At 38.8% G+C, this 12789-nt stretch overlaps 1 protein-coding gene across 5 annotated transcripts in view; it reads right to left on the bottom strand.

Annotated features, from left to right (window-relative positions):
- uimc1 (ubiquitin interaction motif containing 1) overlaps nucleotides 1-12789 on the bottom strand; it is a 132498-nt gene that overhangs the window by 34889 nt on the left and 84820 nt on the right. For 3 of the 5 annotated variants that reach the window (XM_069899296.1, XM_069899300.1, XM_069899302.1), the window contains one exon: nucleotides 9362-10363. The exons of the other annotated variants lie outside the window; for them this stretch is intronic. Coding sequence is in view for 1 of the 3 variants with exons in the window: in XM_069899302.1 (XP_069755403.1) it covers nucleotides 10358-10363 (6 nt within the window). In the remaining 2 variants the exon portion in view is untranslated. Of the gene's footprint in view, nucleotides 1-9361; nucleotides 10364-12789 lie in introns of those variants that run through there. 5 annotated transcript variants of the gene reach the window in all.

The following is a 12789-nucleotide window of genomic DNA, read 5'->3' as shown; positions in this document are numbered from 1 at the left end:
TCTCCAGTTATCTTTTCCCAAGGCTTTTGACAAGTGTTCAGAGGTCATTGATGGGTTCTTGTTTACCTCACAGATGAACCAGAAAGCTGACTGGTGTTTTTTTTGCATGTGTTTTTTTTGCAAGCAATCTGTGGGTGTCTCAGAGAGAGAGAAAAAGAGAGAGAGAGAGCTGTAACAAGCAGGAAAAACTGTGTCAAGCAAAAGCTCCGGAGACCCAACAGTATCAGACAGAAGTTTTCGCTGTAAGAAGGAAATGGGAACAACAGTACATGCAATTTGGGCAAGTGAGAAAGTGGAAGTTTTGGGAAAATCTAAACCAGGTATTAAATAAAATCACAAAAAGTAACATACCAAAAAATCCAGAGATCTTTCTTCTAAGTAATATAAGAAGTAAATAACTTGGACTTAATTTGGATGGAGCACAAAAAAGATTTATTATGATAGCCTTAGCTGTAGCAAAAAAATGTATTGTGTCAACCTGGAAATTAGAAGATAGCCTGAGAATACAGTACAGAGAAATGAATAAATGTATTCCATTGGAAAAAATAACATTTAATTTAAGAAATAACATCACAGTATTCGAACAAATTTGGGAACCGTACATGGAACACAACAGAGAAGTCCTATCATGGACCTCCACCACTTAAAAAGACAGAAGGGGAAGAAGATGAAATGGACTGACCCAGTATGTAAAAGTAGAGACACAAATTTCTTGTTCATTTTCATTGTGTGATGACATTGTTTAATGGGTTTAATGTATCATATATGTTGAACGTTGAGTGAGTGGGGAGGGGGGAGTGAAGGAGGGAGGGAAGGGAGGGGAGGAAAAAGGGGAGAAAATGACTGTGTATATTCAAGAGGGAAAAGTTTGTGTGTATTTTGGTCAGTATGGTTCATAGTGTAAAAAATTAAAAAATAAAAATAAAATAAAGCAGAAGATCCAGAGTGAAGGATGGCTGAAAGTTCTGGCTATCTGGTGTTTCGTTTGCAATAGGGGAAACAGAAAGGAACTCTGTGGTAACTTGAAAGAAAGAGATTATCTGGAGAACCCTGATGGGGCAAGTTTCTTCAGCAAGACACTGAGGTGACTGAGGTAAGTACCTCAGTTGTAGAAATCCTGGAACAAGACATCTCTCTCTACAAAACCTACAAGAACCTTCCTTCCATTTAACTTTCGAACACCAAAGCCTGGTGAACTTTATACATGTTAAATTCTATGCACAGTATAAGAATTGCCTGCAACCAGTGAGCTTGGAAGAAGGAAAAGTGAGATTGGACTGTGAACCAAAGAACCTTTCTAAATTTACACACACATTACATACACGTACACTTAGAATTAGAAGGGGGTTGTTAGGTTAAGTAAATTAAAAATAGAGTTAAGTTAAAGATTGATTCTGTTTTTATGTTTAAAGATAATTAAAACAACTTTTGCTTAAGTAACCATCTGTTGTGGTGAATATCTATTGCTGCTGGACTTTGGGGTCCTCTGGGCTCATAACACTGTAAAATAGAAAAATAATGCAATACCATTGTCACTCATAACATTATTGTTGTTTAGGAGAGGCAAAATCTCCACCAGGAAGGTGGAGTCAATATGTTCGCTATTAACCCCTTAAACAAAAGTGAGATTCTTATTGCAGTCATTGCTTCGAAACAACTGGGATTTAATGTTACCATGAAATGATAAAAAGGAGGGAAGAGGGAATGTAGTGGGGAGAGAAGGAAAATGTAAGGAATGAGGGGGCTTCTGTTGTAGAAAGTAAACTGAGATAAGTTTGTTTGCATTAACAGACAAAGGAAAGTGGCCAGACATCATGTGATCAAAACTACAAGAAGATACTGTGAGAGGTTTGTCAAGAAGTAAGTACAGAATGTTCCGAGCCGAAGCCCAGCTGCACGTGGAGTCTGATGATGACCTTGAAAAGACCATTTAAAGCGAACAAAGCTCTATATTGATAGAATGGGCACAGGAAGTCTGGGATGAAAATGCCACTTGACAAATACCAAGAAGCTGACAGTAGAATGCCACAAATTTCCGGTTTGAGCATGGTTATGCTATAGGATACTCTTGCACAAGGCTGCCTTCGCCCAGCAGTGAGAGAGAGAGAGAGAGAGAGAGAGAGAGAGAGAGAGAGAGAGAGAGAGAGAGAGAGAGCGAGAGTGAGTGAGTGAGCAAGGGAGAGGAGGGTGCGAGCGGCAGAGCCAAGTGCAGATCAGAAAGAGGAAAGATGGGGGAAGGGCATGGGGTTGGGAGTGCTGCCATCACCCAGCAGGGTGAGAGAGTAGCTATCTCTCCATCATCTTCTCCTGTGAGTGGTAATTTTTAATCATGATCTTCTGACCATATGTAGTTACTTTTATTATTGCATACTGCATTATTATGTACTGTATTATTATACATAGAAACATAGAAGATAGGAGCAGGAGTAGGTCATTCGACCCTTTGAGCCTGTTCCGCCATTTAACGAGATCATGGCTGATCTTAAAGTTCAGTACCCCGTCCCTGCCTTCTCTCCGTAACCTTTAATACCCTTATACTGAAGAAATAGATCTAATTCCTTCTTAAATATATTTAATGAACCTGCCTCTACTGCCCTTTGTGGCAATGAATTCCACGGATTCACCACCCTCTGGGTAAAGAAATTCCTCCTCATCTCGGTCCTAAATGGTTTGCCTATTATCCTCAAACCATGGCCCTGGGTTCTGGATTTTCCCATCATTGGAAACATCCCATCTGCATCCATTCTGTCCAGTCCTGCCAGAATTTTATATGTCTCTATGAGATCCCCTCTCAATCTTCCAAACTCCAGCGAGTACAATCCCAATTTGCGCAATCTTTCCTCATAAGTCATTCCTGCCATTCCAGGTATCAGCCTGGTGAATCGCCTCTGCACTCCCAAAACTGCACATAATACTCCAGGTGTGGTCTCACCAAGACCCTGTACAGCTGCAGCTATACTCAAACCCTCTTGATAAAGGTATATACATATGCATATACTGAGATAAACATTTGACAAACTGACAAATAAGGACCCGTTCCGACTTGCATACAAATCTGAATTAAAGACAGACCTGGGTAACGGAACACGTTTTTAACCCGGGGACTGCCTCTACGGTAGAAATAAATGAGTAGCAAAAGCTACTCCTCCTTTATGGTCCACCCCAATAAAGATATGCAATAAAGGTTGTTTGTGTTTCTCATTTGTTCTGCTGTTGTTTTTGCAGCAGAGATACTGCATGGGTCGACTTTAACATAGATAACAAACAACAATGGTCCCAGCACTGATTCCTGAGGCACACCACCAATCACAGACCTCCAGTTTGAGAAGCAATCTTCCACCACTACTCTCTAGCTTCTCCCATCCAGCCATGGTTAAATCAAGTTCATTACTTCACCATGAATACCTAGTGTCTGAACCTCCCTGAATAACATCCCATGTGGGACCTTGTCAAAGGTCTTACTGAAGTCCATCAACCACAACCTTTCCTTGTAATCTTCTCGAAAAACTCTACAAGATTGATTAAAGCCATGTTGACTATACCTAATCCTTTTCTGGCTATCCAAATAATTGTATATCCAATCTCTTAGTATATCCAATAATTTACCTACTACTGGTGTCAAGCTCACCAGCCCACAATTTCCAGGATTAATTTTGGAGCCCTTTTTAAACAAAGGAACAACATGAGCTATCTTCCAATCCTCCTGTACCTCACCTGTAGCTCAGGACATTTTAAATAATTCTGCCAGAAACCTTGCAATTTCTACAATAGCCTCCCTCAAGGCCAGAGGGAATATCTTGTCAGGCCCTGGGATTTATCCATTTTTATTTGCTTTAAGAAAGGAGTTCCATGACCTTACCGCTTTTTTTCCTTACTTCCCACAATTCTGTGCCTGTTTCTTGAGTGAATACTGATGAAAAATTCCATTTATGATCTCCCCCATCTCTTTTGGCTCCATACGAAGCCGACCACTCCAATTTCGTCCATGACTATTCTTTTGCTCTTAATATACCTGTAGAAACCCATAGGATTTTCCTTCACATTATATGCCAAATCAACCTCATATAATTTTTATTTCTGATTTCTTTCTTGAGGTTTTTCTTGCATTTATTATACACCTCATTATCCGAAGTGTATATTTACCCCTGTGCAGTGTGTGTGTGTAGAGGTTTGCCTAACACATCCACCCTGTGGTCCCATTTCCATCCCTGAAATAAATGTGTGCTATTACCTCAACTTTGGACTGGTTCTTAACCTGTGGGACCCACATGAACCTGAACAACACATTGGTAGCAATCCTGAGATCACAACCTTTGAGATTCTGTACTTCAACTTAGCACCTAACTCCCTGAACTCTCCTTGCAGAACCTCCTACCCATGTCATTGGTCCCTATACAACATCTGGCTGCTCACCCTCCCTCCCGAGAATGGTGTGAACTCCATCTGAGATATCTCAGACCCTGGCATCAGGGAGGCAACGTAGCACCCAGGATATTTGATCACTGCTTTATGTAGGCAAGTCAATTCTGAATTCACCCAGCCATGGATCCCATGCCTCATGTGGGACCTTGTCAAATGCCTAACTAAAATCCATGTAGTCTACATCTTCCACCCTACCTTCCTCAAAAAATTCATTCAGGCTTGTGAATAAAAAAAAGGCTGTCAGCTGAAAAGGTGGCTAGATTACTTAGTACAAAAAATAGATTTTAAAATTGCAGTGGCTTCAGATGCAAAAAAAAACATTTCATAGACTTGAATGGGACTTTTTGTTTAAGGTGTTGAATAAATATGGATTTGGGTTGACCTTTATAAATTGGATAATCTCAAGGCTAAAATAGTGACGAATAGACATGTATCGGCACCGTTTCAATTGGCAATTTCAAATAAGCAAGGATGTCCCTTATATCTAGTGTTGTATATTTTAGTAATTGCAGAAGCAATTCGTAGTGATTTCGAAATTAAGGGATTTAGACTTCATCAAGAAAAACATAAAATTTGTTTATTTGCAGATGATGTTTTGATATATTTGACTGAACCTGAATTTTTTTACAAAAATTATATTTTAATATGGGAAAAATTCAGGTTATAAAATAAATTGGGATAAAAGTGAAATTATTCCATTAACAAAAGGAGACTATAGTCAGAGCCAAAGAGATACTCAGTTTAAATGGCTGAAAGATGGTATTATATATTTAGGGATCCATGCAGATAATAATTTGAAGAATTTATATATATATTGAACTATTTTCCGTTACTTAAAAAGATTTGAAGATTTTAAATAATGAATTAATTTACCTATAACTTTAATAGGAAGTTAATTGTATTAAGGTGAATATATTCCCAAGAATACAGTATCTTTTTCAAATATCAGTTATTTTAATACCTTAAAATTTTTTCAAGAATTGAATAAATATGTAACACAATTTGTCTGGAAAGGCCTACAGCTTACTAATTCATTAGGCTCAGACATTAGGTTTTAACATTAGGTGATTTTAAACAGCCCTGTAAAAATGGAGTTAACAAGGTAATTTGCCTGTTTAACACCCCATTCACAGGGCAGTTTGAAAGGGTCTGACATCTTTTGGCACTTCGGATATCAACCGAGTCCCTGCCCTACCTTGGAGGTAGTCAGGGAACCTATTAAAACTTACCTAGGTCATGTCCTCCTGTGGTTTGAAAGTGAAAATGGTTGACCCTGCTACTCCTGTCACAGGAGTAACATTAGCGCTTGCGAGCTGTAATCACAGGGAATGCCCGGCAGAAAGGGTCGGAAGCATCGCAGCGTGGAAGAGGGGTCCCAGCAATCGGCAGGCTGGGAGTGATGCAAAGATCGGCAGGCCAGGAAGGGGGGGGGGGGGGGAATGCCACAATCAGTGGGCTATGGGGGATGCCACGATCAGCGGGCTGAGGGTGCCACAATTGGAGGGCTGGTGGTGGGATGCCGCGATTGGCTGCTGCCGGGGTAGAAGGGTCGGCTGCTGTGAGGGGGTTGGGAGCGATTGACAGCTGGAGGGAGACTTACCGATAGTTTGTGTCATCACGGGGGCGAGAACCCTCTTAAATTGCCAGATTGACGATTTATTGGGTCAATTCCACCAAGCTTGAAAGGTACTGGGAGCATCATTGACCCATTTAACACACCTGGGTCCCAGGAGGGCTACCCAGGTGTGGCAGTTTAAAAGCACCTATTGATGCAATAATATTGATTCAACAATGGTTGAATGGGAGATTCCAGAGAGTAGTGGTAGATAATTATTTGTCAGAACGGAGGCTGGTGTGCCTCAGGGTTCAGTATTGGGTCCATTACTATTTGTCATACACATTAATGATCTGGACGATGGGGTGGTAAATTGGATTAGTAAGTATGCAGATGATACTAAGACGGGTGGAGCTGTGGATAGTGAAGAAGGGTTTCAAACCTTGCAGAGGGATTTAAGCCAGTTAGAAGAGTGGGCTGAAAGATGGCAGATGGAGTTTAAAGCAGATAAGTGTGAGGTGTTACATTTTGGTAGAATTAATCAAAATAGGTCAAACCTGGTGAATGTTAGGGCAGTGAAGAGTGCAGAAGAATAGAGGGATCTAAGAATAATGGTACATAGTTCCCTGAAGGTGGTGATGAAAGCTTATGGTATGTTGGCTTTTATAAATCAGAGCATTGAGCGTGGCAAGATGGTGTAGAGGGAAGACGTGTGGTTAGACTTCTAAATACCGACTTTAAAACTTTTAAAAGTGGTTAAAAATAGTTTCTACAGATTTTGGAATAGTGAAGGATTGAAATGACTGAAAACGTGAAAAAATCAAAAGCACAATTGCAAAAGAAACTACCTTACAAAAGTGTTGAAGAATTGAGGCCTACCTATCAATTTGAAGCCATGGAGTCGTTGACAGGAGCCCCCAAGCCTTAGAGGACTCCAGATCGGTTATATATTACACCAGCGCCAATCGTGCATCTGCAAGATAGTGCTGGTTCAGTGACGAGCTCGGCCGGTTCTGACTCACGAACCCTTGAGTCCGGGCGCACGGGCGGATCAGCCGAGCGAGGACTGACCTGCAAGCCCGCAACATTGCCTGGTGGTCCGGGAGCGTGCAGTGTAGCATCGGAAGACGCACCTGTACGGTCGGTGTTTCTGCCGGGCATGCGCGGTGCATCGTGGGTCCATGAATTATTGGATAAGGTGTGGGCTGTGGGGGATCCTGAGCAATGGCGGGCTGACGAGGTCGGCGCGCTGTCGTCGGGTGTCCAAACTCGCAGCCATACCGGAAGAGGACCTACTGCATCCTACAACTTTATTGGAATTTACACAGGAAGAAATGAGGACTGACATCAGAGAAGGTAGGCCTCAAAGGGAGGTGATCAAACTTGGACTGGATTTTGTGTTTAAAATCTTGGAAGGGATTGCTCATCAAATGGAAAAAATGTTAATGCAGATGTCTACTCAGATGACTACTCAGATGACTCAAGGATTTATGGAAGTGAAAACCAAAATGAATACTATGTGTGAAGAAATAACTTTTATGAAGCAAGATATTACTGTAGTTAGAAGTGATGTTAGTAGATGCATAAAATCAGTGGATACCGTACAAGATCATTTAAAAAAGATTGAAAAAGCTTTTTTTGAATGTAAGAATCAAGTGGAGTGTAATAGAGGAAAAATAGAAAAAGTGGAGGATTCATTCATGGATTGGGGGTTTCATTAGAAGGAATTATTGAGGACGATTGATTCATTAGAAAATCAAAGTCGAAGAAATGTAAAAATAGTAGGTCTTCCAGAAGATATAGAAGGTTCTAATCTGGTAAAGTTTTTTAAGAAATAGATTCCTGAGGTGTTGGGTAAGGAATTCTTTCCTGATGGGCTGGAGTTAGATCGGACACACAGAGCATTAAGGAAGAAACTGTTTCCAGGCCAATCACCATGAGCAGTTCTGATTTGCTGTTTGAAATATCAGGATAGAGAAATTATATTGCGAATGGTGGTGCAGAAGGCACAGCAAAACCAATGATGGTTAAAAATAAGTGTGTTTTTTTTAATGTAGATTTGAGTCAAGAAATTATTAGAAGGTGCCGAGAATTTGATTCAGCTAAAGATGTATTGTGGTGAAAGGGATATAAATTTGCCTTTCGTTATCCGGCAGTATTGAAAGTTTTTATGAGAATTTTCAATCTCAATTTTTTGAAAATGATCATGATGCATTAATCTTTGCTAATTCATTGCCAGATTTATGAGGAAATGGACAATCACCACTATTGTCACCCAAGAGGAGGGTAAATGGCAATGAAAATGGGAAGTATGGAAAACGTGGAAAGAATGGGAAAGCAAAGTCTTCTTGATATTGAGGACCCGGAACAATCACTGGATTGACTGTTTTTGTCTAAGTACTTTCTGAAAGTCTGACTGGGGGTGGTTGGGGGGGGGGGTGGATGACATTGAGACCTTTAGTCACCTGCCACTAGTGGGTTTTACCACACCCAGATTTTTAGGGGACTACTACTTTTTAGTAGTTTGTTTTGGGATTGTTTTTTTCTTTTCTTTTTTTTTATAGGGGGGGATTAGAATATTAAGGGAATTAGAAGGGGAGCATTATTTTACAGTAGTAGAATATATTTTTAGATTAAGAAATGTCTAAATTGAATTTTGCAACTTTTAATCTCCAAGGTTTGAATAACCCAATTAATCACAGACGAGTTTTGGTTTATATAAGAAAAATGAAAGTTTATATTGCTTTCTTGCAAGAAACACACGACCGAAAAAGAAAATTTGAAATTGAAGAGAGAGTGAGTTGGTCATGTGTTCTATTCTTCTTTTAATTCTAAAGCGACGGGTGTAGCGATTTTAATTTATAAGAAATTACCGCTTGAATTGGAATCGTTTGAGGTAAATGCTGGGAGGGTTTTGATGGTTAACTATAACATTTTTGCTGAATGTTAAATATTTGTTAAATATTTATGCTAATGAAGATGATGAACGCTTCATATCGGAGGCTTTTTATTGTTAAATCAGGCCAATAATAATATTCTGGTTGGGGGAGATTTTAACTGTGTTTTGGATCCTTTATTGGATAGATCTCCGAAAAGTATGAGGAAATCAAAGGTGGCAATACAAATAGGAGCTTTGATGAAAGATCTGAATTTGGTTGATGTTTGGAGGAGAGTAAATCCGACAGAGAAAGAATTTTCTTTTCATTCATCTAGATATGATTCATTTTCTGGAATAGAGTTTTTCTTAGTTTCGGCAAATTTACAGGATAGAACACTACAGGTTGAATATAAAAATCGGGTTATTTTGGACCATTCCATGTTATTTTTCTCCTGTGTAAGTCCAGAGTGGTGCAATCATCTTATAGATAGAGGTTCAATACAATGTTATTGAAGAAACCAGAGTTTATTACTTTTATTAAGGAGCAGATTACTTTATTTCTGGCTGAGAATGTCAATTCAGTACGTAGTAATTTTATACTGTGGGATGCTTTGAAAGCATATTTATGATGGCAAATTATTAGCTATACTACGAAAGTTAAAAAGCAATATGTAGCGGAAAGTTTAACATTGGGGAAACAAATTACTGAGTTGGAAAATAAATTTCAGAAAGATGTTACAGAAGATAAAGAAATTGCTTTAACGAAGTTGAAATTATATTATAATACATTACAAACTTATCAATATGAGCATTTCATTTATCGATCTAAGCAACGTTATTATGAATTGGGTGAGAGAGCTCATAAGGTACGTCTTCTTCTTCTTTGGCTTGGCTTCGCGGACGAAGATTTATGGAGGGGTAAATGTCCACGTCAGCTGCAGGCTCGTTTGTGGCTGACAAGTCCGATGCGGGACAGGCAGACACGGTGGCAGCGGTTGCAGGGGAAAATTGGTTGGTTGGGGTTGGGTGTTGGGTTTTTCCTCCTTTGTCTTTTGTCAGTGAGGTGGGCTCTGCGGTCTTCTTCAAAAGAGGTTGCTGCCCGCCGAACTGTGAGGCGCCAAGATGCACAGTTTGAGGCGATATCAGCCCACTGGCGGTGGTCAATGTGGCAGGCACCAAGAGATTTCTTTAGGCAGTCCTTGTACCTCTTCTTTGGTGCACCTCTGACACGATGGCCAGTGGAGAGCTCGCCATATAACACGATCTTGGGGAGGTGATGGTCCTCCATTCTGGAGACGTGACCTACCCAGCGCAGTTGGATCTTCAACAGTGTGGATTCGATGCTGTGGGCCTCTGCCATCTCGAGTACTTCGATGTTAGGGATGAAGTCGCTCCAATGAATGTTGAGGATGGAGCGGAGACAACGCTGGTGGAAGCGTTCTAGGAGCCGTAGGTGAAGGTACCAGCATGGCAGTTAAGAGCAGAACAGACATCCCAAACTATTAATGCTGTGAAAAATAATTCAAGAGTTACCTATAAACCTCAGGAAATTAATGACCAGTTTAATTCTTTTTACCAGAAATTATATACTTCTGAGGGAAAGCAGGACGCTGGTTCTATTGAATCCGATTTATCTAAATTAAATTTACCTGTTTTAGGGGAGGAGGAGGTTAAAGAATTGAAGCTCCATTCATGGATTTTGAGATTAAAGAGGTTATACAGGAGATGCCAAATGGAAAGTCGCCAGGAGATGATGGATAAAATATTTTATGAAGATTTATCTTCTGTATTTGGAGATGTATTGCAGCAAGTAACTGAGGAGCAGTTGTTACCAGAATCTTGTTCAAGTGCTATAATTACTGTGATCCTTTCAATGGGACCCATTGAAAGTGTCTTCTTTTAGGCCTATTTCCTTCTTAAATGTAGATTATAAAATTATAGCGAAGGTGTTAGTGAATAGACTTTACCTCAGTTGATACATATAGCAGGTTTTATTAAAAATAGAAATACGTCTGATAATATTCTCAGATTGATAACATTGGTCAACGCATTTAGGCAGCAACCCAACCACCCCAATGGTGGTTGAGCTGGATGTGGAAAAAGCCTTTGATAGGGTTGAGTGGAATTTTTTATTTAAGGTGTTAGAGAAGTTTAATTTTGGCCCTTATCTTATTGGTTGGGTTAAGGCTTTATATACAAATCCAATTGCTAGGGTGGTGACAAATGGCCAAATTTCTATACCATTTAAATTAATGTAATCGACTCGACAAGCTTGTCCATTGTCACCAGCCTTATTTGCATTGGCTATCGAACCGTTAGCTCAGACAATACGAAAGAACGATAAGAATAAAGGAATGAAAATTGTGGATGATGAATATAAGATTAATTTGTTTGCAGATGACATGTTGGTATATTTGACAGAACCAGAACAATCTTTGAAATATTTACAAGATTGTTTGTTAAAATTTTGGGAGTTGTTTGGATATAAAGTAAATTGGGATAAGAGTGAAATACTGCCAGTTGGGGGATGGAGATTATTCAGAATATAAAAGTATTATAAAATTAAAGTGGTCAGATAGAATTAAATATTTTGGGGTGGTAGTAAATGCAGATTATCAATCTTTATATAAATTAAATTATGTTCCTTTATTAAAAAGGATTAAAATGGATTTGACTAAATGGAAAGATCTGCCGTTAACATTACTTGGTCGAGTAAATTACATTAAAATGAATATTTGTCCTCAAATTCAATATTGTTTCAGTTGATACCATGTTTACTTTAAAAGGGTTTTTTTCGGGATCTGAATAGAGCAGTCGCGGAGTTTTTATGGAAGGGAAAATTAGCATGAGTAGCTTTGCATAAACTTGCATGGAAATATGCATTAGGTGAATTGCAGTTACCTCATTTTCAAAATTATTATGAAGCAGCTCAGTTGAAATTTGTTAGTAGATTGATGGATATGGACCAACCTTCAAATTGGGCATAGGTGGAAATGGCTTGTATATCTGAAGTTGAGATACATCAGTTTATATTTAAGTGGAATGGGAATTTATTGCGGCAATGTAATATGCCAGTACTAAAACATTGGTTAAGGATATGGGTTAAATGAAATATGGTTTTAGGATCAAAGGGTAAATTATCAATCCAAACCCTGTTATATCATAATCATTATTTCAATGTTTAATAATCATTTAAAGAGATGGAATTCTACGGCTATTAAGGTAGTTCTGGACTGTTTTGAAGAAGGCTAATTTCTTTCCTTTAACCGACTGAGGGAGAAATTTGATATATCTGTAAACTCTTTATTTATGTATTATCAACTTAGAGCTTTGGGAAAAGATAATGATGGTAAAGAGATGAATTTACCCATGTTGACAAAATTTGAGTCTTTGATTTCTTCTGTACCTAAGAAAGGTTATATTTCGGGTATATACCAATTGCTACAAGATGCACTAGATTTGGAGAAATCTAGACTTAAATGGGAAAGTGATTTAACTTATATTTTTCCCAAAGATAATTGGGAGGCTATGTGCCATGATAGTGTAACTAAAGTGACAAATGTACGATATGGAATGGTTAATTATAATTTTTTGCATCAGTTATATTTGACTCCAGAGAAATTAAAAAAATATGGGTTTTGTAATTCGGATTCTTGTTTTAGATGTGGATTATGTATTATGTATTATGTATTGGAACTTTTTACAAGCTGTCCAGTCTTGTGTTAAAGTACAACCATTTTGGGAAGGAATTAGATTGGTTTTGAAAAAATTATTTAACATTAAATTGCCATTAGACCCATCGATTTTTTTTTTGTTGGGATATATGGTTTCTTTGAAAGGAATAGGGTTGGATAAATTTCAAATTGCATTTGTACGTCTAGTGCTGCCTGTAGCACGAAAATGTGTAGCTAGTTCTTGGAGATTAACACAACAA

This window comes from Narcine bancroftii, chromosome 9 (genome assembly GCF_036971445.1).
Source record: "Narcine bancroftii isolate sNarBan1 chromosome 9, sNarBan1.hap1, whole genome shotgun sequence".
NCBI lineage: Eukaryota > Metazoa > Chordata > Chondrichthyes > Torpediniformes > Narcinidae > Narcine > Narcine bancroftii.
Note: the sequence above shows the minus strand (reverse complement) of the source record. Positions and strands in the feature narration are given on the sequence as shown.